Source organism: Pocillopora verrucosa, chromosome 13 (genome assembly GCF_036669915.1).
Source record: "Pocillopora verrucosa isolate sample1 chromosome 13, ASM3666991v2, whole genome shotgun sequence".
Classification (NCBI taxonomy): Eukaryota; Metazoa; Cnidaria; class Anthozoa; order Scleractinia; family Pocilloporidae; genus Pocillopora; species Pocillopora verrucosa.
The window spans coordinates 4,773,554-4,801,345 of record NC_089324.1 but is presented as its reverse complement, the minus strand read 5'-3'; the positions used below and the strand labels follow the sequence as shown (position 1 = coordinate 4,801,345).

General features: G+C 38.5%; 2 protein-coding genes across 10 annotated transcripts; one reads left to right on the top strand and one right to left on the bottom strand.

Annotated features, from left to right (window-relative positions):
• On the bottom strand, positions 1–18,360 carry LOC131776940 (uncharacterized). 8 transcript variants are annotated; one of them, XM_066160386.1, is made up of 10 exons: positions 18,318–18,360; positions 18,170–18,210; positions 14,989–16,168; positions 10,810–11,352; positions 6,477–6,773; positions 4,637–5,296; positions 3,914–4,126; positions 2,811–3,159; positions 2,486–2,592; positions 1–1,372 (listed from the first exon to the last, which is right to left on the bottom strand). In XM_066160386.1, the coding sequence occupies exons 4-10, from the start codon at positions 11,126–11,128 to the stop codon at positions 852–854; spliced, it is 2,466 nt and encodes an 821-aa protein (XP_066016483.1). In that variant the 5' UTR covers positions 11,129–11,352; positions 14,989–16,168; positions 18,170–18,210; positions 18,318–18,360; the 3' UTR covers positions 1–851. The 8 variants fall into 8 exon arrangements, with proteins under 8 accessions (XP_066016483.1, XP_066016485.1, XP_066016484.1 ...); XM_066160388.1 differs by having other exon boundaries at positions 18,170–18,205; positions 18,318–18,344; XM_066160387.1 differs by having other exon boundaries at positions 14,989–15,159; positions 15,561–16,168; positions 18,170–18,340.
• A 3,580-nt stretch (positions 18,361–21,940) lies between these two features.
• Positions 21,941–27,440, top strand: LOC131776930 (uncharacterized). Of its 2 annotated transcripts, none has more exons than XM_059093129.2 (7): positions 21,941–22,062; positions 22,188–22,278; positions 23,629–23,938; positions 24,626–24,904; positions 25,069–25,199; positions 25,970–26,207; positions 27,214–27,440. In XM_059093129.2, the coding sequence occupies exons 2-7, from the start codon at positions 22,255–22,257 to the stop codon at positions 27,360–27,362; spliced, it is 1,131 nt and encodes a 376-aa protein (XP_058949112.2). In that variant the 5' UTR covers positions 21,941–22,062; positions 22,188–22,254; the 3' UTR covers positions 27,363–27,440. The 2 variants fall into 2 exon arrangements, with proteins under 2 accessions (XP_058949112.2, XP_066016496.1); XM_066160399.1 differs by having other exon boundaries at positions 22,009–22,058.
• Positions 27,441–27,792: the final 352 nt, after the last annotated feature.

The window sequence follows — 27,792 nt, the reverse complement described above, 5'->3', positions numbered from 1 at the left end:
TGTACATACTCGGGCGTCATTTATTTTAAGAGCAATTTTCTCTAAATAAATTATATTTATGTACAAAATGTACCATCACATTAGAGCAGTTTTTTAAATCACGACTTGTTTTCCCGTCATTCTCGGAAAATTACACGAGTAGGATCATTTGAACGCGGTTAAGTAACTTATGTTTCACCGCGTTCAACACTGCCAAGGGCTAATTTGTTTTGCTCCATTCAAGCCCCAATTCATTTCCTTTAAAAACGCATTTTTTGAGTGTTGCGAACTCAAAACGAAAGTTATCCCAGCAGTCCATAATAAAATGGTCGATGAGAATTCAAATTAATTTGACTAGAGGTATAAATATTTAACAGCGTGTTTTTACAGGACTTTTTTTTCTCTGCGGGAGCTTATTTTTACTATACATTGAATCGGAAAAAATTAAAATCTTGCAACATTTTCATGTCTATGTTCTCTGATCACAGTGCGTCATAAAAACAAATGCATTGCAGGGTTAAATTGGACACTCAATTGAAAATTTCGCTATTGGTACGCCATTTAAAAAGGAAATCATATGTCGTGTGGGGGGGGGAGGGGACTTTAAACTTGATATGACTTTGTAAGTTCATTTTACGTTCATTCAACAAACTCGCACGACACTGAAACTCTCCATTTTTTGTTGGAATAGTATTCCATTTATCCATCTGTTCCCTCTCATTGGAAATACACTACAACTCATGTTTTAAAGCCGATGGACCTGTGCTTTTCATGAAGATTAAGCCCGCGTAAAGGGTACAAAGCATAAAACTTTATTCCCTACATCATTCATTTTCCATTTGTTTAGCAACGAAAATCAGCCAAGCTCATTATTATAATTCGTGTATTTCCGGAGGAAAATAAAAATCTTCCAGATGATCCCACTGTAATTCAGAATCGTATCCCTGACCTGCAGCGAATCGCATTCGCTCATACGCAGATGTTTGAAACTGTTCACAACCAGGAGAGGTTCCATTTAAGGTGCACTCCACGTAATTGTTAATTTGTTTAGCCACGTAATCAAGGGGCGCAGGCCCCTGCGATAACAAGTAAAAGTGGAAGTCCCGTATGTCAAACTTTGACCCCAGTTTCTTCTGGGCGTTTTCTCGCATGTCTATAAAAGCCTGCTGGCCTATCATGTACGCAGTCGCTTGCCCAGGACCGCTCTGGTATCGTGTCACTTCCTTCAGAGCCACATCTGTGTCGTCCCAAGCGTAGTCGCTAAACAGCTGAATGGCTTGATCACGTGTCATGCCCATGAAATGTAGACCTGTGTCGACGATCAGACGCAAAGCCCGCCATACTTGCCATTTCAGCATTCCATATCGTCTCAGTGGATTGTCGTTGTAAACATCTGTGTGATAGTTAAGATCCAGCAATTTGGTAGAGTCTCAATAGAATTTACCCGACCCCCTCCCCTAAGGATCTGTAATATCCTTATGATCTGCCCACAGTGGCAGGTAATTGGCAGTCAATTTTCTATAGCCCCGCCTTATACTCTGTTGACGACGACTGATGTCCCCCCCTGTTCCCTCTGAAAACCATGTGATTCCCAAAACCTCCGATCGTCCTCCCCTCCCTCCCCTCCCAGGGGATAAATAGTAAATGGTCCCCAATAACATGTACTTTTTCAGTTCCTTTCACGACAACGATACTAGGGACCTTAAGCAAACCACGACGGCGACGTCAACGAGGACGAGGCAAAACAAAAGATCTAATGAGTTGAACAATAACGTAGCAGGTGCGTTTTCAAATTGTGTACATTTCTTAGCTGTCCTCTTTAAAATAACGACATGAAATCATCAAAATTTGCCTAGTGTAGGAAAGGAAACGCTGACAGCAAACTATTTAAGTTTCCATTTGGAACTCAACGCTGCTCTCATACGTTATGCTGAGGTTAACTTGCAGCGCCGCACGAGATGATAAACACATCCAGTCATTCGCGAAATTCCAACAAAAAATATATATTCATTTTTAAATCGACGTCTTCCTTAGCGTTGCCGTCCTAACTGCTAAAGGTCCCTAATAGTTATAAGTGCGTGAAGCACTAATTGAAACCAACAGTGATGTCTACATGATTTGACAGTCAGTTATGCCTCAAATTTCCAAGACTAGTATTGTAAGAAACAATATGAACGCGAAGGGACTTTCATTTATGGGCACGGGATGTGTTTCACGAGCCGTAGGAGAGTGCTATTCAAAAATATTTCAAAACATCCTATTCGAAATTAAATCATGAAATTCACAAACATTTTAATCGATTGTTATCCGTAAAGTTTTCAATGCCACTCAACAATGCCACTCTGTTTGTCTGCAGAGCATGATACTCGACAAACTCTTGAACAACGTTTTCTTTGAATTGAACTTTGAACGGATCTAAAACCAACTTGAACTATGATCAAGATAACTCAGAGTCGCTCTGAGGTACTCAGTCAGAGTATTAGGTTTAAAATGTATCAAATCTTACCCGTTTCCTTAGCAACAAGAGGATTCTCGGCATAAAGTGCCCACCCCTCAGAGTAAGCAATATATCTGCTCTTGATCAAGACACTTACTACTGGGCCGCACCAGTCCCTGCGCAGATAAAGCAAAGGTGACGTAACTTAGAAACATACATTGGAAAAGAATATGGCGCTTAGAATAACGCTTAACTTTATCTACGGGCTAGAAATGAAAAGAGAAAGGGGGCTCAGGACGCTCTTCTAGGAATATCAGTACATCTAAGGTTCCGTCGGCAATTTTACCCTTAACGTGTGGTAAATTGATGGACTTGGTTCACGAATGAAACTTACAGAAAATTTTCCACGTAACCTTGAGACTGTAGGTGGTGACCAGGCCTGGCTTCGTGAGCACTCGTCGTCCACTCGGAATACTTTGGGCCCATTCGGTCCAGAAAGAAAGGTATTCGGAAAAACGCCGGTTTCTTGCAGGTCCGATAACTTGTAGTGTAAGTCTGTGCCGAAGAAGTCGGCATAAAATTCACTGCGATGGCAACAGGGCAAACGGGCGTGGTCTTCCGGGGGCCTAGGGGCCAGTGAAACATCTGCAAGAGCTTGGGCTCAATTTGACTGAGAGTGCTGCGAGAAAACTTGAACCATCGTTGCATAGCGGCATAGCGCACTGGACAGAATTCCCGCGCAGCTGAAATTTGAAAGAATAAGCGCATCAACAATTATTAAAAGTTGTAGCGTCTTGCAGATGGCCCAGGTTCCAGAGGAGCCGTCTGAAGTTGAATATTGGATCAGACAGCCCGACAGTAAGCAATTGAAATTATGCGGTTTAAGCCTACGACGCTGTCATTTGTAAAGATTCAAAGGAAATACTAAGCAGCGCAGGTGGTGTTTTTTTGGTCACGCCTGTCATTATCAGTTCAGTCTACAGCCAATTGGTAGCGAGTTTAAGATTTTGAGTAGTCCGAATTGGCAGCACAACTCGTAATCTGAAACGGTTATTGAAGGCCCTTGAGGTGAACCAATGATTGAAGATACAACAAATAAGTCAGTTTCATTGGAGTATCGATAGTAATTCCGGACTGCTTTGGTTTTGTCTTATACCGATGAGTGATTGGTAAAAAAAAAAAAAAAAGAAAAAAAAACTCGCGCCGTCCTCGTTAAGATATTTTCAGATTCCTTAACGGTAACAAAGAATGTTCTAAAATTTGCCTCGCTCCCAAAATGAGGTTCGTAGCTTAGTTAGTGGTAGCCCTCAACTTGTATCTAGGAGGCCTGGGTTCGAATACCCTCATTTCTTAAATTGCAGCTCAACTGTGATGACCATTTCTTTACTTCTGTTGCCAGGTGAGTTGGTAAATCCCATGTTGAGATTGGAATCTTTACTCCACGTGAAAAAGGACCGAATGCCTCGTTAGAAATTGTTCTGGTTTAAGTCACACTACCTTTTTCACTGTTGCACTTCCTATGAGCTCTCTCGTCTGATTCGTTTTTGGGGAAAGGTTGCTCATTGAAGAACATTGATGGTGAATGGACTAACTTTCGAAATGACTCCACAGCTTTACTTTCGTTTGTGAATCCCGTGACAGACTTGGCTATGTCTAAAACTTGAGGATAAATAGACTCTAACAAGGACCAACCAAGTTTGTAAACAGATTCTGTGGAAGTGAAAAAATGACTGAAGATCAGGTTAAGTGATGATGTATTCAAGGGTGTACCCGAGAGGTCCTAAGGGTCTCCCCCATAAATTCCTCCCATTGTGGTGTAATTTTTTTCGTCAAATACTACACCACAGGTTTGCAAAAACGCGCAAATCCTAGGAATCTACATAGAATTAATTTTTCTAGGGCTAAGTACTTCACTTTCTCAGTCTCTTTCGCATAGTTTAATCGCGCTTTCATGCCGTGAAGCAAGTTGGAACAATGGTAACATCAACATTACAGCGTCTGCTAAATGACTTACGCGCTGTCAGTTCATAGTTGTATGAACGGACAGCACTGAAGTGACTTTCCCGCGCATATAACAGTCACGTGACAGCTGCACATGCTACATCAACTGCTATAATACACCTCATAACTTTTGCTGCAGCGGAATTCATTTGAGTTAAGAGGAAAAAAGTCAAGTGGTCAGAGGTATGAAAAATTATATAAGGAACTGCGTTCACTTACCAGCTGTGTGATTTGTTGTTGTAAAAAATCGCATAGTTCTCTCGTACCCAGCCTTCCCATCGATTATTTCACCGCTGGGCAGTTTTCTACTCGCGGGCTTAGAAACATCAGCAATCCCGTTATAGTACACATAATGCAACGGGCGATTAAACAGTCCGCTGGAAACGTTACTAGGCACACAATGCTTCATGTGATCCTCTTTAAGATATCGCATTAAATTCACCAAAGGAATGCCCATGTAACTAATCAAACTGTCCACCATCGAGTACTCTAAAGACACATTTTCTCTCCGTGACCACAGCCCTTCCACCTTCTGAAATCTTTGGTAAAACCTATACGTCAGAAATGGATCTGAGAATGATTCCATCATGATGTCTTCTTCCCGTAGACTGTCTCCAATTTTCGGATACATCTGGGTTAAACAATCCAGTCCCACTCGACACTCTTCGACAGAGCCTACCATTCCAGTTCTGACTCCACGTTCGATGTTCTCTCTGTACTGCTCAATTCCTCTTCCAAAGCCTTTTAGAACTTCAATGATGGTCTGCATATCTTCTATTGTTGATGGGGACAACTTTTTCAAGAACATACGAAAGTGATATGGTAGTCTGGCAATGACATCCACGTAACAAAATCTGTTTGGGCCGAGCATCCACTGACCTGGAAAAGTAGACAAACGTTTTCAAACACTAGAAATCCCCAAAATATTTTCCTTTTCTGACTTAGACTACAAACAGTCCTTCCTTCCTAATGTACACTCTGCGCGGAGTTCTCAGAGCCAGACGCTCGGAAAAAGGGGTCACCCCTAGACTTTCCCCAAGCGCGCTATCACCAATTTTAATTATTTTTGTTTACTTGAGGGAAAGACTTCGTTGAAAAGTAGGAACTGCTCGTAGTCTATTTCTGACCTGGATCAGTGAACTACAGGTAGAAGGTCAGGCAGTTTCGAACGTTCCAGAAGACGTTTTCGTTTCCTTTGAATCCTTTTCATTCTTAGTCACCCTTGCTGATACCTTACTGGGTTGAAATGAACGTAACTTCCTTCAAGCCGGAAGCAGTTTTAAAAGTTGTGCAAGAACTGTTACCTGTCACATGTCACGCAACACGCAAGTTAGGTTTCCATAGTGCATTCAGTATCAATTTTATTAACCATGTGCTCGAATAATCGGCCATGTAATAAGTAATAATTATCAACATGGCCGATCAGTCGAACAAGTGGTTAATACAATTAATACTGAAATGCACTATGGGAAACCTAACTTGCGTGTTGCGTGAAACGTGACAGGTAACAGAATCATACAGAACAACTTGACGCTAAGAACTTAATTTGAACTTAAAGCAAACTACAGAATACCGTTAACACTCAAGTAAGCCAACCCATTCCCCTAAAGAAAACTCCAAAGTAAAAATGAATAAAGGGACAAGTTTCTAAAGAAACTGTGGTGCTGCGTTGGTTTTCAAAGCTAAACTCTTTACGGTGGCCAATTTACGTTAACAACTCAGTTGATGATACTAAATAACCCTCAAAAGAAAAAACACAGGGTAAAACAACAATGCTATAGAAGACAATTGGTTTTGTTTTAATTTGCGCAGTGATTGGTCCAAAAAATTTGCATCACCTTCTCAACCAATCAGACGTAGAACTGAAATCGACAGCGTCTTCATCACGACGTTTTCCCGCGCTTCGTTCAGTTTAGTCTTGAATGTGATTTGTAAGGCAGTCACGCGAGTAGTCTTGATCAATCACAGAACGAAATAGAGCATAACTAAAGTAATCGTGGATTACTTTCCACACTCAATTGAAAATTGCTTTATAAAGACACAGTAACTAAGTCTGTACCTGAATAATAATCAAAATTATAAACATTGCCAAAATTATGCGCTAGGAAATGTTTCATCTCAGCCAGTGCTTTTGCTTCTCTCGTCTTCAGCAGCCCAATGTTAATATGTAGTTTACTGAGCTCTTGTAATAATGACCTTGATGTGTCCGTGATGTCCTTTATACTGGAAGGAATCGGATTAAATGCTTTGAAGTTCTTTCTGACTTCATCCGTCGATACTCGTGGCTTGTAAGGTACTTCATAAGGATGCAGCTTGTAAAACGTTTCTTTCAATTTGTTTACAAATTTTAGGAGGCCTGCAAAAACAACAGAAAGAAGTTTAGAATCTTTTCACACACAACGAATTTAAAACATTTAACAGTGTCTCTACTGGAGATAAATTTTCCCAGTTTTCGTCTACACCAACAATTTTGTTTTGCTTTGTTTTGCGTGACAATAATAAATCAGACTCGCTTTACTATCGTGCGATTAAATTAATCAGCCACAGAGAACATAAATTGAATGCTTTACCTGTTAACCCTCCACATCCTGATATCAGTATGTATATTCTCCATACTGTTCTTTATACATTTCTTTAGGTGCTAACAAGGAGATTCTTTTTTACGATCAAGAGTTTCTTTACTTAGTGATCATTTCCTTAATCGGTCGTCACCTTAATGATTGATTCAGGGGTGATATTGTAAGGAAAAATACGATGCTTGTCACTCTCAGGGATCAAAGAGCTAGAGAGTTGTGTATCTTATTCTGAGACGAAAACTGATCTTGTTTCTCTCTCACAACGAAAAAGGAGAATTGCAATAACGGGGAATTCCCTCGAGTGTAAATATTGCAATTTTAAGATAAATTCACGACCGTGTGGTTTTTTTTTTTTTTTTCAAGTGTCTCGAAGCATCTAGAATTACTTCGCAGACCTAATTATCATTTTAATTGTGGAAAGAGCGATGTGTGGCGGTGATAATATCTTCAGGCGTTGATTTGCCTTTAATAACCGATGTTGTTGTCATTTGTGAAAAAAGGGAATTGCGCAAGCAAAAAACAGGAACACGTTGACTGACAAATCTATTGCATTTCACTTCTCGCATGAAACACATGGAATCAAAAAAGATTTATCGTGTTAGTGTTATAAATGAGATACAAGGAATAAATTTGGTGCATGTCTTTTACGCTACAAATCGCTCATAGACTATTTTCAAAAACCCACGCTTTCTCTTTATTAAAAATCAACACCTACTCAATTTTTTAAATACCTTCTTAATAACCCAGGAGCGAAAATCCTAATAAATACAAAGTATTTCGAGGAACTTAAAAGATGTAATGTCGTGGGTTTTAGACAATTAAGATCAAAGCCATTGAGGAGTGCATGCATTCGTGGGCGATTGTCTGCGGGTGAAAATGTAGACTTGCTTAACTCTGTGTTGTCACTTTCGTGTACCATTCTTGACTGCTTTCATGAAGTACCGGGCGAAAGGTGATTCCGAAAAACGGCAGCAGCCAATCGGAAAAAAGTAAAATAGAAAATACCTTTTAAAGCTATTAGGAACTCTTTGTAAAAACAAGCAAACCGCCTCGGGTACGGAAAAACGCGAGCGTGATTGTTTTAAGATCTGCTTCTCCTCCACTCATGCTCAAAAAATTTAATTCCAGATCTCCTCAATTCTGAAATCAGCCTGAAAGAAAAATTGCTTTGTCTTGCTCAGCGTTTGTTGATTATGAAATCAATATTCACGCCCGTAGAGTCACATTTTCGAAAGAGGCACTTGAATATTAGCCTAGTTATACTACTCAACATCGGCCAATATAGGTCAATAACTAATTATATCGCTCGATTTTGTATGGCAACACGTGAATTCGTAAAGCTAAAAATTTTGTCCGTAATTCGACTCTGCTAATTCAGAGAGAAGAAATTTTAGTTACGGGAGACCTACTTCTCGTTTTCAAAAAGACAAATTAACTTTACATGTAGTTCTTGTACAAGCAGAATTGAATTTTTGCCATGTTCTCAGCCGATGTAGTTGCAGTTGTGTACAGCATAGTCTTAACAAGATATGAAATTATACCACAAAAGTTGAAAAAAAAAAAAAAAACAAAATAACGGAAACTTTCCTTGCATGCACGCGCAGAAAAAATCGTGCTCTGTTGCGTTTTGGGGCTTCATAGCTTGACCCGTCCACGCTTGTGGTAAATGGAGAGAGTGTCAATTAAGTCTCTAATTTTCCTTTCCCAGTGTGGCCCGTCATGCTGATATTTTACCCTTTCTATTTTTATCCTCTGTGTTTGTGTTATGGCCCTAAGTGTTGCTAAAATTATGTTTAGCTTTCAATATCTATGTACTCTCAACTTTTACTGAAAGGTCAAAATTGTCTGGGTACCCGCTCGACTTAATACGCCTCGACTTCTCACTGGAAAGTGTTGAAGAAATTGAGAGTAATGTTTCCGAACCTCAGCTTTCTGTCATGTAAAAATTTTGCTCCATATTTCTCTTCAGTTAAATTAAAAAAAAAATGACTAATTATTATGGTCGGTCAGAGTGCAGCGACAAGGTCTGTTCTGGTTCATAATGGTGTTAGTTAAAAGTAAATGTGGAATAAAAATTAAACACGAAAAGGATCATGGACAATATAGACTTAAAATTTTATAGCCGTATCATTCTTGCTTTTTTCTTAAATTTTTTTTCTTCGTTTTTTTTGGTACCAAACCAAGGCGAATATTAAAACGGAAGGAGACCCATTAAGAGGCAAATTAAAAACTTAGCTTCTAAACGATGATAGCGTTAGCATTGCGCAACTTCAATTTAAAGTTTCAGCTATGAAGTTTAGGTCACGAAAACGCTTCATTACGTGTCATTCGATTGAATTCCAAGAATCGCTTATTGGCACCATACAATCTACTCGTATTAATCGATTCCTGAAGTGCTGACGCCTGTGCGTCGCTTTGAAAGAATGGCTGTTTTTTTTTTTGTCTTGCGTTTTTTTGTTTCAAAATGTATGTGTTAGCAACAACTAATTTAGTCGCCATTAAATATATTTTACCAATGAGTTAATGCTTCTTTGCTCGACGATGTGTCCATTTTGTAGGAGTGACTAACGACTTTGGGTACGCTAAAAACAACAAAAAATAATTGGATTTCGAGGGAGAAAAATTCTGCTAGATGAATAACAGAACGGCGGCAATCAGTTGATAACTTACAGTCTATCGCACAATACCCAATCGATTACGACTATTTAGTAAATTATTACTCTCTCTCCAGTCAGCAATGTCATTTAGAGTTGTTTTGCCTTCGATTGTTCCTGATTGATAGCCGAACTGGTTAAAAACAGCTATAAAATTCTTCAGACGTAGAGCAGATACGGTCATTAATTTTCCTAACAAAAGAGAATTTGACAGACTAGCTCATTAGGACGGAAGAGCAAATCTGAACCTTTTCACTGGCATAACTTGGAAGTTTTATTGTCCTTCTTCGTTGTAGAATACAACAAAAATCTTTCCTCGTGATATTCCAATTATCCTCTATCTGAATATTAAATCATTTACGTTTTTTTTTCTGGTTTTTATCATTTTTAATCAAAGCAGTGACGACAAAAGAAAGTAATATCTAAGAGCTAAATAGGTAAAGAATTCGCCAGCAATGGCGAATCGAGTTCAGTCAAATTTAATTATAGAATTGTTGAACTTTGCGAACAAACTAATCATCACTTTGTTGACTTTTTGCCCTTCAGTATCATGACACTCTGACAACTAATTTGTAGCTTGAGGAAACAAGTTTGATGATATATGATTCAAGATGTTTGTGCGGAGGCCCGAAAGGGGAACATTTTCCACTTCCTTTTAGAAAAGTAAATTATATTATTTTCAACTCGCAACGATAAACGAACCAAAAAAAACGCTTCTTGAATACGATTCAAAACATGACTTTCAATTATTCATTTCACAAAAAGCATAAAAAGTTAAAAGAATATATACATGATGAAAGTCAGAAATTAATATGGTTGTGTTATTTTTAGATTGTAATATACAGAGGTCTGTTATAAACGTCGTAAGATTTCGAGATCTTATGCGAAACGAGCTTTTTATTCTTGTACAGTGACATTGCAAGTCTTGACAAACTCATTTTGGTTTGACCTCTGACATACTAATTGACCAAAAACTACTTTAGCTCTCTGTTTTCGAGTTATATCAGAAAACGATCCGTTAATTTGAATTGTAAAACAACTAATCAATGGTTCTCACTTTCAATGAAGGTAAATTTTGGTGGGTGGGTAGTAAATTGCTTCGCTCCTGCGTTAGAATAACTTTTAATGCAATAACACAAAACTAATGTAACTTTAAGTGTACCTGATTTCTTAAACTCTTCGGAATAACTGCAACTCTGCGTGAAATTCGTCGTTTTTGTTATGACGCTCGTCTCACATCCATTTGAGGCACAATTGTTGTCGGGCTTCGTAGAAATATGCTCATCGAGCCTGTTCATTCGAAGCAAAGCAATGCCGATGACCAGGCAAACAAATCCGGTAACTGCCACGGTGCAGGCAAACACCAAAATCTTTCGCGATATCTGCCGTTCCTTTCGTAGTGCTTGGACTTCTGAATTCTCCAAATCCCCTGAAAACTGGTTGTTCCGAAGAAACTGTAGTTCATGGTTCACTGATCCCATCTCGAGTTAAGCCTCTTGTAAAACTTCAATCCAGGGTCTACAATTTGTGTGACAAAGCTTTCTTGTTTGGTACTTCGTGGCCGGGCTCAATCACTTCTCGCCCTTGATAATTACGGCAATAATTTTAAAAGTTAAAAACTGCTAGCGTCCTATGAGTCGCCTCTTAAGGACTAAAACCTCTGCATCCCTCCAACGTGTTATCGAAGTCGCTTTGAGTTTTCTTCCTACAATGTAAATGAAAGTAAAGTTGAGGTTGAAAGGTATTCGTCAAGCAGGCAAATCCGAAGCAACAAGACAATTAACTTAATTACTTAATGGCCAGCTCAGAAAACACACACGCTGTGAGTCGAAGGTAAGGTCACCTTTCCTCAAAACAGCGGGCAAAGATCTTGCTGTGATGAAGTGGCAGTGATGAATTGACATCCAGATCTTGCAAGAACTAGCGCTGCAACAACTGCAACGAACCGTGCCGCGAGAAGGCATTCGGTCAATAACAAGTCTGGATAGTTGATCAACTATCTTGCGTAATAAAGTTGCGTTTTGGTCCGGTGAGTCTAATATAATTTTAAGCTACGAAGGGCAAAAATTTCTACTGATAAGTGAGGCAGACATATGGAATCACCCCTACATATTGGCTGAAATGTCCATGAAAATTTCTACCCTCAAAATTCAAAACCTGATTAAAAGGATTAATGATCCCTCGACGATAAAAAAAAAAACTTCCCTGTCACTGGAATATCGATTTGAATGAAATTCTTAAGTGGTAAAGAGTCTAAAAGGCAATTCTTCCCCCAAAAAATTACAAATATTCAATGAAAATTACTTACGCCGAGGAGCAAGTGAATTATTAGACTTTAAGTCTCCCTAGTGACGTTCATTTATGCGAATTTCAAGTCCTTAAAGGTTCATTCCATTTTAATTGCTTAAAGACAAAAGCCTGACACATGTAAATTTTTCTCCTTCAGGCTGGTCTTGATACAATTGCTTTTATTGAAAAAACATGCAAAAGCAAAGATAACATCTTCATGCGGGAAACAATTACTCCAAAGAGGTCGAGAACTCACGACAAAAGCCGTCGATTCGTCAACAAAGTCGACGTGTTTTCGCCTTTATCAAGGTTAGCGGCCTAAAACTCGAAGAAAATTTCAACTTCCCCCCTAACTTTGAAATTCCATAATGTTAGGAGGACGGAATGAAAAAAACAAACAATTAATAAACGACATGAAAGATATTTGACATTGGTGCGGTGTCCAAAAGGTTAGCACCTCACGTATACACCTCCGGGCTCTTCACGACGCATGCTCAGTTGATCAGCCCCAAGTCACACAGAGAAGAGTTGAGCGTTTTGACGGTAACTGAAAAGATTTTCGCCGCGCAAAACAGGAACTGTACAACGAAAATCATCGACACCACGCATAAAACGAATAAACCGTTCAATTGGTTTGCTGCTGATCTGAATGACGATATGGAAAAATGTAGATTTTGCCAAAAATTAAGTGTGTTAAAGAGACCGCAAAAGAAGGATATTGTATTTTCTCTTCAACTCGCGCTGTTATTCGAAGACTCCGGCAATTGTCTTGGCTTAGCGCCGAGTCTGCCCAAGAGACATCTTTAAAACCCCCTAAAAACTAAATATTGATAAAATTCATGTCAGATCAGGCTTAATTACCTCCTGTTTGCGAAGTTTATGTCAAAAGCTAATTTTTAAAAATTAATCGTAAGGCGGGTGCATACAAGTTTAGAAAACCAAAAAAATTTCATCGCATGTACTATGCCACTGTTATATTTTGCTCAATTTTTTTTTGTCTTTTTTCATTTTGGATCCCGGAACATTTCAAGACAAAAAGATCAAAACAACCGATTATTCACTGAAACTTATATTCGATTGTACCTAAATATAGCATGTCTTTATTTCTTGTCATTCATTTCCTCTGCAAAAAAAAAAACCGTGAAACAAAACATGTTTTTGATTTCGGCTCATGTTTTCCTTTTTTCATGGTTACGAAAGGAAATTAAAAGAAGAAATTACTTCCTCGTCCATACTGGTCCTCTTTGATTCCTCACCCTGCATAATACTTTTGACTTTTCCCCTTTGATCTTATGTTTGGATTTTGCTCACTTTCGGAGATGCGAAATCTGTAAGACTAACAATCTCGAGCCCAGTTTCTGTGCGGGTTTGAAATTTGAGATGATGGTGGACACAACGAAATAAAGGAAAACAAAAACAAACAAAGTAAAACGACACAACATAGAGACAAACAAAATAAACAGTTCTTCTATCATACAAGCGCTTAAAAACTAAAAACCAGTCCCATTGGTCGTATTGGATGAAAAAGAATTTACCTTGAATGGAAGGAAACATCTTAACCCTTTAACTCCCAAGATCTGATTGTTAATTCTCCCCTGTAGCTGCTACACATTTCCTTGTAAATTAGTTATGAGAACTTGGTGCTAGATCAAGATAGCAGCTTCTACCTGATAAGTTTGAATATTCTCATTACCTGTTTGCTGAAGAATGTATGAATATTGTAGGGAGAAGTTTTATGTTAATCACTTCTGGGAGTTAGAGGGTTAATAACAATTGGCTGAGTAGATTAACAGCTAATAAGAAAGGATAAACCAAAAAATTGAACAAGAATGACTAAGGATGATGAGGAGCAATGAGATTAGACAGCACGAGTTGTCCATCCTAAGGTGTTACATTTAGGTAGAGGGGGAAAGGGCTGGAAATATATGTTGGAAAGATAAAAAAATAACCATAAGTATCCCCCTCCAGGCCATGTAAATAGCTAGTGACCCTCCCTTCTTTATTCAATATTTATGCAATGACCCACCCCCCCTTCACCTCGTATATCTCCTTATATGCCTAGTAATTATTAAAATCCATGACACATACAACTGTAAGATGGTTACTTTGCACAACACCCACCTTGGGCAATGGACCACTCTTAAAATGTACCCCAAACTACAGCCCCCCCTCTAAACTTCTCAATAAAAAGTTTAGGTCCCACCCCCCCCCCCTTTTGCCAATCTGAAAAAGCTTTGACCCCCCCTCCTCTGCCTCTTCATAAATCAGCAGTCCCCAAAATCTGGCATAGCTTTCTCATCCCAGGTCTCTGTAATGCAACTCAACTACTGTCCACCCTGTGATTTGACCAGCTTCTCACTATTCATCTCTACCTGCCGTGCACAGTGGATACTACAAGCATTGTTATATAGGAAATTGTACAACCCTACCCGTAAAAAAAAGATCAGAGGTCTAATTTCAATAACTTTAGAGGGTTTTTTTGTTGTAAACATTAGTTCCTGCCATAGTCAGATTGACAAATAGATTGCATATTTAAGTTCATATTTTCTGTAATGTAATGCATCACAGATGACGTAAGAACAAAAATGTGGCACACAGGCACAGCCAAGTGTGTCACTAATGTTCTCGCCATATTTTTGACATCTTCTGTGCACTACATGTATTATTGCCAGTAAGGACTCATTGCAACATGGAATCTATTTGTTACATACACTAAAAAAAGAAAGGTGTTGTTGATGGTCACATCATCAATGAGTAATAATTCAGCTGATGATTATTTAACCCTTCAACTCCCAAGATCTAATTGTTCATTCTCCCTTCTGGCTGCTACATATTTCCTAATAAGTTACAGGAATTTGGTGTTAGATCAAGATAACAACTACCTGATACATTTGAATATTTTCATTACTTGTATACTGGATAGCAGTTAGATATTGTAAGGAGAAGTTACTTGTTAACCACTTCTGGAAGTTAAAGGGTTAAACATTACTACATAACTTTGTGTCATTCAATGTTGTGGAAAAAACAACTGTTATGCCAAAATGGTACTTACTCTATGATGTCATTGCATTGTTTGGTTACGGATGATTTTACTCCTAACTGTCACAGCCATGCTTGTTGGTCAATGTCATTTCAGCCATGTCTTTCGTCAACAACTCTTGACACACAGAGTGCACTTGTAAGCTCTCTGTCCAGTGCATTATAGCTGATGCCTTTGAAGATCCTGCTTATGACGAAAAGACTAGTCACAAAAAGAACAAGACAATGGTTTCACTGGCACCATGTTTTGCAAAGTGCCACCTCAGGTTTGACAGCTGAATAAATCCACGTCCAAAATGCCTCACTAGTGAGGTTCTTATCTGTAAGAGTTTTCTTGTGTCTTACTAGGTGCCCCCAATCTCTAAAGGCTTAATCACATGAAACACACATGACTTTTCACCAGTGTGTGTGTGATTATTGCATCTTGAGCTGGTATTGGAACATGTAGGTTTTCTTGCACTCTGCCCTTTCACAAAATGGACTTTGGTCTTATCGGTCAGTGGTGTAAAAGTGTTTGTAATGAAGATGACCAGTGGTTTGTGTTTGAAAAGTTTTTCCACATTGGTCACACACAGAAGGTCTCACCTTCCTGTGTATTCCCTGATGAGATTCCAAACCTCTTTAGTGTTTAAAGAGATCTCACAGCAGCCACAAATGTAACACCTTTCCATAGGCTTGATCCATTCTGGAAAGAGCTTGCCACATGAATTAATCAATGACTGTTTAGCCTCCATTTAATTTGAAAGTCAGTCCTTACCACAAGTATTACCATACCAAATTTTATTGGTATTGACCTTTGTTGCATGGTAGAGCTCTTGTGTATATGACCGTCTGTGGCTTAGAAACACTAAAACATTTTTTAAATATTTTGCCACACAAACACATAGTGGTAAGAGGTGAGAATTTCAATGCCTTGTCAGTGATATTTGCTTACCAAGTGTTCATTGCAGTACACATGTGTGTGCACTTTCACATTTGTCTTTTCACAAGCACCAGTATTTTTGCATTGTTCAAGCAGTGCTTCACCCTTAAAGACTTTTCACCCTCTCCGCATTCTTTAGAATACACAGTTTCAGCAAACCTTTATCTTTCCTCTTCCAATCTGTTCTCCACCTGATGCTCTTCCCCTTTTAGCAGTAAGGGCAGAATTGTCAATGTTATCCATGCGTGAATACTTGGTCTTCACATCAGGACTAGAACAAGAGAAAAAATTTTCAGACAGTCTGATTGTCTTGGAAAGATTTGATAGCTGGAGACCGAGTTCCCTACTAGTTAGCACCCTAGACTTCAGGACCTAGTAATTCAGAGGGCAGAAAAAGATATCAAACTTATGAATCATAACGAGTGTCAACAAGAGGTATGCCTTTAAGCCCAGTATGGCCATTGTGTTTGTTCTCAGGCCACACACTTTACACTCATGGTGCCCTTCTCCAGTCAATGGGCTAGATGTCTGTGAAGTGCCAAGGAGAGCTACTAAAATTCTGGGGGAGGGGAGGGAAAGAGGGGGAGAGGAGAGAAAAGGGCAACCTATGGTGGACCAACATCCAATCCACGCAAGGCAGCTTTACTTCTAGTACCCTTTTGTGTGGTCTTGCATGGTGACTAAGTTAACACTTTACCTCCCAGAAGTGATTAACATCTAACTTCTCCTTGCAATATTCATACATTATCCAGCAAACAGGTAATGAGAACACTCAAACATATCAAACAGAAGTTGTTGTCTTGATCTAACACCAAATTCTTGTAACCAATTTAAAAGAAAATATATTGTAGCTGGAGGGGAGAATTGACTATCAGATCCTGGAGTTAAAGGTTTAAGTTCCAGGGCTGGTGTGCCTAAGGCCACTGGACCTGAGGGTACACTTCATCATTTTCACACATGCAACTGTCAAAAGCAGAGTTGAAGTACCAAAGACTCTTCTTGAACAGGTGTGAGAATTCATAAGGTTCAGAAGATCATATCCTAAATTGTGACTGATGGTGTTTGATAAAATTTATTCGTTTCTGCTGATAGATGTGTGATATTAAATCAATGATTGACAGTAGCATGAAACAAGACTGAAACAAAAAAGAAAAGGAAACCATTGAGAGAGTTTATCTGGTATCAGACTACAAGCAGTCTTTTTTGGCAAGGTCTATTGTGCATGTCAACAAAATAAGCAAAAAAAAATTAATGATAGTGCCCACATTGAACTATGGGAGTTAGCTGCACAGAAGCAAGCTAACAGCATTCAATAGAACAAAGTGTAATTAAAATGGAAATCTGCCTTAAAGTATGGCACTCAAACAGTCCTCATCCAGTTATGAAAGAAACACCTGGAGGGCCAGGTTCTTTTAACATAAGTCTGCTGACTTAATATTCCACCACAATGCTGATGTGTGTGGAAATTACCAGGACACATTAATTGGGGTTCAACAAGAGTTTTGTTAAACAAAATATTTTGTATCTAATAAGGCTTTTTCTAAAGCCAGTTGGCAAAATATCAAGAATGTAATTTCCAGCAATAGATGCTTCATTGCCTCAGTCTGCTCTAGTTGCAGTGAAGGTATTGTGGGAAACTGACATAAACATTCCTGCTGCTCATTAACCCTTAAACTCCCATGAGTGACCAAGAGAGAATTTCTCTTGACAATATCAATACAATATCAACCAGATAAGTGATGAGAATAAAGAAAATTATCAATTTTGGGATAATTAGTTAATCCAATACTAAATTCTCTGAACTAACATTATAAGAATGGTATTGTTGACAGTAAGGAGAATTACAAACTTGATCTGGGAGTTAAAGGGTTACTTACAATTAAAATTGAGTGTTGACAACGCATGGACACGCATGATGGCCTATTGACAGATGTTCAGCTGATATCCTATAATATTTGTACATTGTAAGCACAAAACAAGGGTCAAACTCTCTGGTTTAAAAAATAAGGATTCGATTTAGCGCCCTCCTTCCAATAAGCGCTCCCTCTCTGAGAAGCGCCCCCCCTCAAATTTGTTTTTGTTACTGCAATCTTTGTTCGACAGCGAAGTCTTCCATTTCTTTGCTGAGTCGCTCGAGCAAGGTTTCTTTAGAACTGAGAGGGTGCTTTAGAATGTTCAAAAAGGTTATTTCTCACGTTTTTGATTTGAGTAGCATCGAATCTGTTGTCTTACTTACTAAACAAATACTTTGCCGGATAACAAACAAACTTACCTTCCAACCTTTGCGTTCTTCCGGTTGCCATGTACCCTAACCTTTCAAAATAGTAGAAAGATACTTCAACTGTTTTAGGTGACATATCTGAGCTTTCTTTCACTGTACAAAGGTAGATAAGTCTCCAAATCTCACATCAAGGACTTACGTAGTGGAGATCGATTGAAAATCCCGCCTAGCCAACCAATCATTGATAGATTACGTGACAAAAATCACGTGACAAAAATCACGTGACAAAATCGCGTGACAAATGACGTGACAAAATCACGTGGCAAAATCACATAGCAAAATCACGTGACATAGACATGCCGTCCAAGCAATCGATAAACTGATCTTAAAATACTTGTGGTAATATTTCAGCACGTAGGGAAAAACTTTCCTCACGGATTGCTTTCCCAAGTGACAAACCTTAACCACGCAAAAATTCCAGTAGAGCAGGGTCATAATGATCCTCTAAACTGGGAGAGAACTGAAAGAAGGTACACTGTGAAAATAATTAATTAGTGGAAGGATTATTAAATAAATAAACCCATTTCTGGCTTACTATTATGTTGGCTGATAATGTCCTTGGCTGAGAAATTGTCCTCAAAATTTCACATTTTCATTCGGCCAAATGTTCATTTTTCGGACAAATCCATCAACCGTTGACACTAATTGCCAGCCGACATACAAGTACCAGCCGACCTAAGAGGTTAATTTACTGCCTGTTGGATACCAATGTTAAACATATATGCAGATAATTTCTCTTAATATATAGAATATAACTTGATGCCTAAAAGTTTGACATTAAGCGTAATCGCAAGTTCCTTTCAAAATTGTACGACCGTATTGAGCATGAAAGCCGTTTGCGGACATGTACATATTTCGATGTTATGTAGCTAGTATACACGTATGTCAAATTGTCTAGTAACGCTGAAAGATATCAATGAAACTAAAAAATGTTCGGTAAAACAAAAAGATATTTAGAAAATCGAAAGGATTTGCCGTTTATCTGAAAGGTATTTAGATGAAAACGAAAGGATTTTCTTTTTTGCTAAAAGACGTGAGGTACATGACGGCATATGCGATGTAAAAGAGTACTGGAAGGAAGCGGAAGGCACGAAATTTCACTGGATGCCAGTACATGTATATTTATTTATTTATTTATTTGTATTTTTGTTCCCTCCGTTTGAGAAGCACACTGCTTCAGAAATGTGTCACTACCTGTGTTGTTAAATCATTTCCACTTCCTCATCTTTTATTTATTAACATTATTCATCTTCTTCATATCGCACGTACGGTCATGTAACTCACATCTCTTCCAAAAGGGCAAATCCGTTTGATTTTCCAAAAATTTTGCAATTTTGTTGACCGAATAGATCTCCCATAATTCATCCGTCTTCCTTCTCCTCCCCCAAATCATTAATACGTTTTCATGCAAGAATAGCTTTGTAGCGCTAAATCTAAGTTGATTCCTCAGTACTGCATTACGCATCCTTTGCTGCGCATAAAAACACGCATCGGGTAATCAGGCGAATAAGCGCGCGCACGGAACGTGGTATTGTTTTTCAATAAATGGAGGTAAAGAGGTGTGATGGTCTTAAGCTCGTGAACGAGCACGGTGACCTATATCATTTAAGTACATCTTTGTTATTTAGATTGTCACCTTTAAATTGGAGAAATTTTAAAAAATATATCGAAGAGAAAAAATGATATGGTTTAAAACGTGCACAAAGCCCGTTACTAGATGACGCAAATTATAACCCGGAAAGCGATGACTTTGAATGTTTTGAGTCGATTTCGTTTAAAAATTGCGTGACGTTTTCACAAATTATATATTAAATTGTTCCATACGCTCAAGACTTTCTATCTATCAAGTTTTTTTCAAATGTTATTTCAAACAGCCTTGTTTCCAGCTAACTCAAAATGTACCATGAACCGATGAAATGACGCACGTGATCAGTGCCAGAACAGGAGTAAGTGGAGTAGGTCTGACTCATCATATCTCTTAAATTTTATTTTTCGAAACAGGCATTAGTGGGAATCATCTTAAATAGACTTTGCAAGAGAGTCCGTCTAAAATATGAAAGCGATTCATGTGTTATTTATCAAGAAAAAATGACACAACATCAAATGGTGGACTTCCTTTGAAGCCTTTAGCGAGTTTTAATAAACGTGATAATACCCATTGTTACGTAAATTCAGTCAAGGACGCACTGACGCAAGTGTAATAAGGATGAAGAGTGGACTGCGGTTTCGTTAAGTAATTTGAAAAGCTCACGTACTCAACTTCTAGCTTTATAGATCTTGTAACTATGAAATAGTTTTTATTTCAGGTAGGGTTTTTTTTTTCATGTTTTAGACCATGGCTAATACACTTCTACAACGATATGGATTAAAACTCAATCATTTTTGAAGAATTAAGGGACAAATGCAGATTTCTAGGTGCTATTAATAACGTACTAAGGTTTAAAACACTCAAAAAAAAAAAACGTCAAACAACATTACGTACATGCTTTTCCCTCTCCACTCCATTACTAATGCCATTCCAGAATTTTTCCGAGATTATTTGCAATCCTACAAGCGGAGATCAATTGCGGTTCGAGATCATTTATGTTTAATTTTGGGATTATTCGTGGTTCGAAATCATATATGGTCTCATCATTAGCTGCACAGTTTAGCAGTTCAATGAAATTATTAAGAATGATAAAATCAGGAAATTGTTATGAATATATTAACTCGATAACAATCAAAATATTATGGTAAAAAAATTTAATGAAAATAAAACGGAAATACAAACTTCGATGAAAAAACTAAATAATTGCGATAAAAAAAAGGTTAAGGCAAGCTAGGGTATATTAAAGTTCACACGGCAACCAGGTGGACAATCAGAATTGGTTTGATGCTACTCTGGTTTACAGATTTAATGAATGTAACCGAAGAAGTTTCAATTCATAGACCCAACGTTTCGACGATCCTGTCTAGTGCCTTCACATCAGGGGTGATCTAAACGCTGCAAGAGGTCCTTTTATTTGATCACTAATTAGCTGCCCTTTTTCTGACGAGCTATAAATAGGAGTCAGGAAGCAAGCCGCCATTTTAACGATTTAAAGGAGCCTAGTGCCTTCATCAGGGGTGATCTAAACGCTGCAAGAGGTCCTTTTATTTGATCACTAATTAGTTGCCCTTTTTCTGACGAGGTATAAATAGGAGTCAGGAAGCAAGCCGCCATTTTAACGATTTAAAGGAGCGTGGGCGGAGTTAATATGCCAAGCCTCCAAACAAAGGCACTAACGGTAACGCCGATTAGTGGTGATAATTTTAGAATCATCCCACCCAGCTGTATAGTTAGTTAGGCATGTGTGCTCCGGTAAAGCTGAATTTTCCTTTTTGTAAAAGAAAACCGCTTTTTGATGCTCTTTGAAACGTGTACCAAACTCACGTTTAGTCTGTCCGATGTATTCGTTGTCACAGTCATTGCAAGAAATAGAATAAATGGCGTCGGTTCGTTGTTCTTTCGTGACAGGATCCTTAGGTTTGGCGAAAATATGCCCCAAACCCTGAGAAGGTTTTGAGTAACTTTAACGTTGTGGCTATTCAAAATTATCTTGATGGGTTCCGTAACGCCCTGAATGTAAGGAAAAACAGCAAAACAAGTCGCTAATTCCCTTTCAAGGGCCCCCTTTCCTGTCGTCCTGCAATGACGTAAATTGATTTCCGTGCTGGCTTCACAAATCTTTGAAATCTTGGAATCACGTCCAATAGATCTTCATAATGACACTCTCCTTGCGTCATTCGGGCACTTGAGAGGTATTTTATAAAAAGGTTGCCTCTTTCAAACTTGTCATATTCAGCGCTACCACTTCGGGACATACGACTTTGGCTTGCACTGAAAAAAAACAACAACGAGGCAGGTAATTATAGAAAGCATTTAAAACTGGCAGAGTTACCAACGTTAAAAACGACAATTAAACTGAATCGACTTTGTCAGTATTTTAAGGAAAGTATTAATATTCTTTCAAATGCTCTTGGTTTCCAGCCACTTATTACATTCCTAGTGAGTCAATTACTTTCTGACGGTACCTCAACTAAACAAAGTCAGTAAAATGTCTGGATGCAGAGAACGAAAGGTAAGACATCTTCTTTTCCACTTCTTACAATGTTTAGGCCGTGTTCAAGTTTCACCTTGAAAAACATTATTTGCATCTGGGCCTTGTTTACCAGAAAACGTTATATGCGTCTAGGCCTTGTTTAACAGAAACTTGGCTCATTTTGCCATAATTTTGATGACAGATGAAAATTTGTCAAATGACTCATGTGGCGTCGCGCACTCTTTTTAAAAAATAACATTTAAAGAAAAATCGCCGCATGAAGGCGAAACATGAAGGCGAGAGTAAGGCAACAAAGCCGGAGACGCGCGGCTTTGTGTTCGGTCCTACGAGATGTACAATGCAGAATAATAAAATAGATACAGCGCAGACTCTCAGGTGGCTGAGTTAGATATGTGCTGGGGTGGTTTGATAAGCAATCAAGAAGTTAGAATTGCACTCGGTTATTGCCTCGTGCAACTAACACAACGGTCAAATGACTGCAAATGCGCACCATGATGGATAATTTGCTTTTGAAAATATGGAGATTCAAATTAAGGCGTATTTTTTCGCAGTTTCTAAGGAAAGTTCGAAGTTTCTAAGGTCGAGACTTATACATATTGTTGTTCTGGACTTGACCCACCATGTATAAGTTTAAACTTTTGGATTTTTTTACACCTTACACGGCGGCGTGATGAAGTCGTCCGTAAACTTGGCCGTTTTGGCTGTAGTTATTCTTTGTTGTGTTCATGATGTAGTTGCCGGTAAACACCGAGAAAAATGTGTGAAAAAGGGAAGAACCACAGCCACACAAGATATTTCTGACTATAACGGGTCTATGTTTACAGCAGACAGCAGACTCTGCAGCAAGGGTAGAATAAAAGTTCTGTCATTTTCCTTTATCACCGAAACCAAGCGTCCGCAGTTGGGATAACTCACAACAAAATAAAGCCAAGATTTAATCTTTCTCAAAAATCTTTCTTTCATTTGTCTTACGCATTTCCTTACTTTACGCCAGTCCCTCTTATTGTTTTCGAACTCGTGTATGCGCAGTGTTTGACCGCTGTGTTCGCCCGACTTTACGCTATTACGCTTTGTGCTTAGCAACCTCCCGCGTGCACCATAACTTGACGATTGCACGCTGCACGCCAACCGTTTCTTAATTGGCGAGATCAAAGAAAGCTTTTTTTTATAATGATTATTCCACTTCATTTTTCATCATTTTTAATAATTTCTAAATATTTCGTTTTGTATGATGTTTGTAATTTGTTCGATTAATTATGTTGTTTACAAACTTTCGTATTTTGAACAAATTACAGCTCCTAGACGATACGTGTCTGAACAACGAATTGAATTGTATTGTATCTAAAATAATAATTTTCATTATTGCAGCTTTCCCGCCCTCATACTGAGTGGGTTCCTTCAGGAGCGGGCTACTTCACCTCAAAATTTTCAATTTCCGAGGAAAGCATGAAACATATTTCTCCTACAGTGATCGAGTCTTTCAAGTCCATTGCTGTATATTCTGGGAAGCCATTCACCATCGCTGACTATGGCTGTGCTGACGGAGGGACCTCCATGCCACTCATGTACGCATGCGTGGAGGAATTGAGAAACTTGCATGGGAATGAGCTTGAAATTCACATAAATTATGAAGACAGACCAGAAAATGACTACAACTCAATCTTTTACTATGTGCAAGGTGAAAAAAAAACATATGATAGTGAAAATAACGAATTGCTATTCATTGTGTATGTTGACGATGTTTTAAGGACGCGGTAGACCTTCCCAGGTGTTCTTCGCTAAAAAAAATTGTTACCGCGCTATTTGAAGCGCAACCACCATCAACTATTTAACAAATAGATTCTAAGTTGCCGTGCGTCTGTTCAGTAATAGATCACAGATGACGTCAAGATGTGGTAAGAACAAATTGATATTGATATCTTGAGAGCCTTCAGACCAAATTTCAGCTCAATCCATTAAGGTTTCAAATCTTATTAATTCGATCAAAAACCTCGTTCTCAGGGCCTCTCCTTTTCCTACTGAGCTCGGGGTGTTGTGCGTGAGGGAAAGTGGGATACAGATATAACATGACCAAGCGATTGTTTATAATCAAACGAATCAAAGTCAAGTTATGGTGCACGCGGGAGGTTGCTAAGCACAAAGCGTAAAAAAAAGAAAAGGAAAAAAAAAGGGAAGGATGGGTTATACCTTGATTTTTTAATACATGCAATTCGTAACAGCCTTTACTGTCAAGTACTCTTACCAAAACTTATCAGAGTCATGGACACTTGCTTCGAGTTCATTCTTGTATTTGAATGCTGCAATAAAGCAACCCCTAGCCATTTTTATCCTCAGTTAAAACTGCGTCTGTACACTTTCGTTCCAGGTTTGCTGCCACTTTCATCCAGCTATCTTAGTGATTTTCCAAATGTCTTCGTATCTGCAACAGGAACCGGTTTTTACGAGCAATGTTTCCCCAGCGATTCCGTAAACTTGGGCTTTTCCTGTCTGGCCATTCAGTGGCTGAGGAAAAAACCCTGTAATTTGACTAGGGCGATACTGCATTGCTTCTCCGAAGTCCCACAAGAGAGAAATATGTTTGCCAAACAGGCTGAGAAGGACTGGGAACAGTTCTTGTTGATGAGAGCAAAAGAACTTGCCAAAGGTGAGAAACATGTTTACACCGACTCTAAAAAAAACATCCATGTTTATCGAGTCAAAATCAGTCACAGAGAAGTTAAATTTAGTTTCACAAGTCGGATCTCACTTCGCACTTGCCACTTAATAAATTTACGTTCATTGCTAATTATGTTCTATCTTTGGTTTAAGGTGGTAGGCTGGCACTGATTATAGCCTGTACACATGGGAAGGAAACCGAAGGTAGCGTCCCAGCTCTTGTTATCTACAAGTTATTGTACAACGTTTGGGAGAGCATGGAAAAAGACAAGATCATTTCAAAGGTTAAGTGAACTTTTCATTAAGTTTTATCTTTAATTAATGTGAGCCAGACTTTTCAACAATTTTCCTCGAGCACCTCTGATATTTTTTAAATACACAAACTTAATTAAATGATGAGGTTTTATCAACTGAGTTGATGCTGTAAATTGGCCTCCGTAGAGAGTTTTTAAAGCTGACGTTTTGGGCGTTAATCCTTCGTCAAAGCGATCAACGAAGGGCTAATTCTCGAAACGTTAGCTTTAGAAATAGTTTACAGTGGCCTTTTTATTTTATTAAATCAGTTGATAAACCAAATTATCTTGTTGGACACCCTACCGACGCAGCACCACAGTTTCTTCATGAAATTATCCCCCTTAGACTGAATTGAAGTTTGATTCATGAATGATTTATAAAATTACCCACATCCTATCGTTTCAAACTGAGCTCCGCTGATTTAAAACGATCACAAGGGTTCTTTTGTAAACGACAATGACTTTGAACCTGCGCTATAAAAGGTTCGTTAACCCTTTAACTCCCATGAGTGACCAAGACAGAATTTCTCTTTATAGTATCAATACAAAATCAAGCAGACAAGTGTTGAGAATACAGAAAACTATCAATAAGGGAATTGTTAGTTGATCCAATGCCAAGTTCTGCGAGCTAACATCATAAGATTTGTAAAACAAAGGCTAGGAAAACAGCTAATGAGTTCCCAAAAGTGAAAGGGCTGGGGGTATTCTCGAAATAAGGTCATATGTATTCTTCTGAAGTGCCATTTTTCTTTACACCACAGAAAGATATGGAAGAAATGACCATCCCTGAATATTTCCGAACTCGTGAAGAACTGGTGAAGCCGTTCCTATCAGATGCATCGCCGGTTAGAAACGCTGGTCTTAATCTTGTCTCCATGGAATTGAAAGAGTTTCCTTTACCAGAGAAAGCCATGTGGAAAATTACTGGAAACGCTAAAGCATGTGCGAGACTGATGACTGAACAAACCAGGGCTTGGAGCAATTCCTTCTTTCAGTCGGGTGAGTAAACTATTATAAATACTCAACATTCAACGACTATTCACCGAAGTGGAGATTGCTTGGACCTAGATCCTTCCATGTAACCGAAATGTAGGAACTTACCACCGCATAGCCGTGAAAAGTCCGGGCACGAGACTAGTAGCGGATATTACCCTCGTTGCGAAGCGGCGCTTTAAATATCCACCGCGAGCTACCGACACCAAGGTGAAAAGTTGTTTCAATATACACCCAATTTCAAAAACCTTAACACCTAAAAAGCATGATCCATGAAGACGAGACCCAATGGCTTTTATGGGAATATTCGAGCAGCCACATAATCAGTGATTCACTTTAGAAAAACAATGAAAAACCTATATAATCATCCTTTTCTTCCAGGAAAGCGTGGATAACTTTCATCATTCACCACGCGCTAATTGTGTTTATCATACATATGTGTATCCAAAGAGCCGAAGGTTCTTAACGTTCATTGTAAACGCTTTTTAAGTGTCAACGTTTCTACAATTGAGTGTATACTAAAACAGTGAGATAATATAGCACGAAGAGGTGATTTTGACTCGTTTATTCCTGCAACAATTACAATGTTTTAGGGCGCAAATTCCGCCTGCATTGCTCAGAGGTGAATAGCAGAGGATATTCGGAGTTGGAGTAGCCAATCAGAGTGCACCTTTAACGCTATTCGCTGTTTTAGATTTGTACATTCTTATCCCCGTCAGATATCAACTTCCAACTTGAGTCAGTTTAGTTAAACCTTTCCTATTTAAAGAAAAGTACTAAAACATTGTACCAAACCATGCGCAAAATATCTAACAATTGCTCAACAAAGTTCCTCTAAAATAAAATTAAAAAGTACTCGCTGATGAGCACATATTTACTACTTTGTGCCAACCTCGTTCTCAAGGCTTTTAGCTTGAAAATTGGGAAATGGTGAGTCCTGGGAACGAATGCATACGTATATAGGTACTTGTGAATGGCAATAAATGTCACTTCGTTTTTTTCTTTCCTACAGCACTCAGTGACCATCATTCTGCAGAGGAGAAAAATTCGATTCTGGACGAATTTTTCTATCGTCTTGAAGAACAATTTTTGCTTTCTCCTGAGGATTATATGGGTGTGATATGGAATGCATTTATGATAATCGAAAAGTCACGACCTTGAAAAGGAAAGAGGATAGTCCTTAAGCTTGCTTGATATTTAAGATATTTTGCATTTAATAAAAACAATGCATTACTTTTACGACAAGGCTTGAAATACGAATTTTACTGTACATGTTTTTTAAGGGAACAGTCGTAATTAATGCTGAGTGGGAAGGGAAAAAAGGGGGAGTCAAGGCTATTTTCGATTGGCCAGAGGGGGGAGGGGGGAGGGGGGAGGGGGGGCTATTTAACTTTTTAGAAAGAAGTTTTTAGGGGGAGTCAGTAGTTTCATGTACATTTTATATATGATCCATTTTCGAAGGTGGGTAAGACAGTGAAAAGTAGAGCGCAAACAATGTGTGAAATAGTAATGCTAAATTACACAATTTTGTGTTAATTACATTGTTTTCTTTTGTTTAATTTGACACCACTACTTTTTACAACTTAGGAAT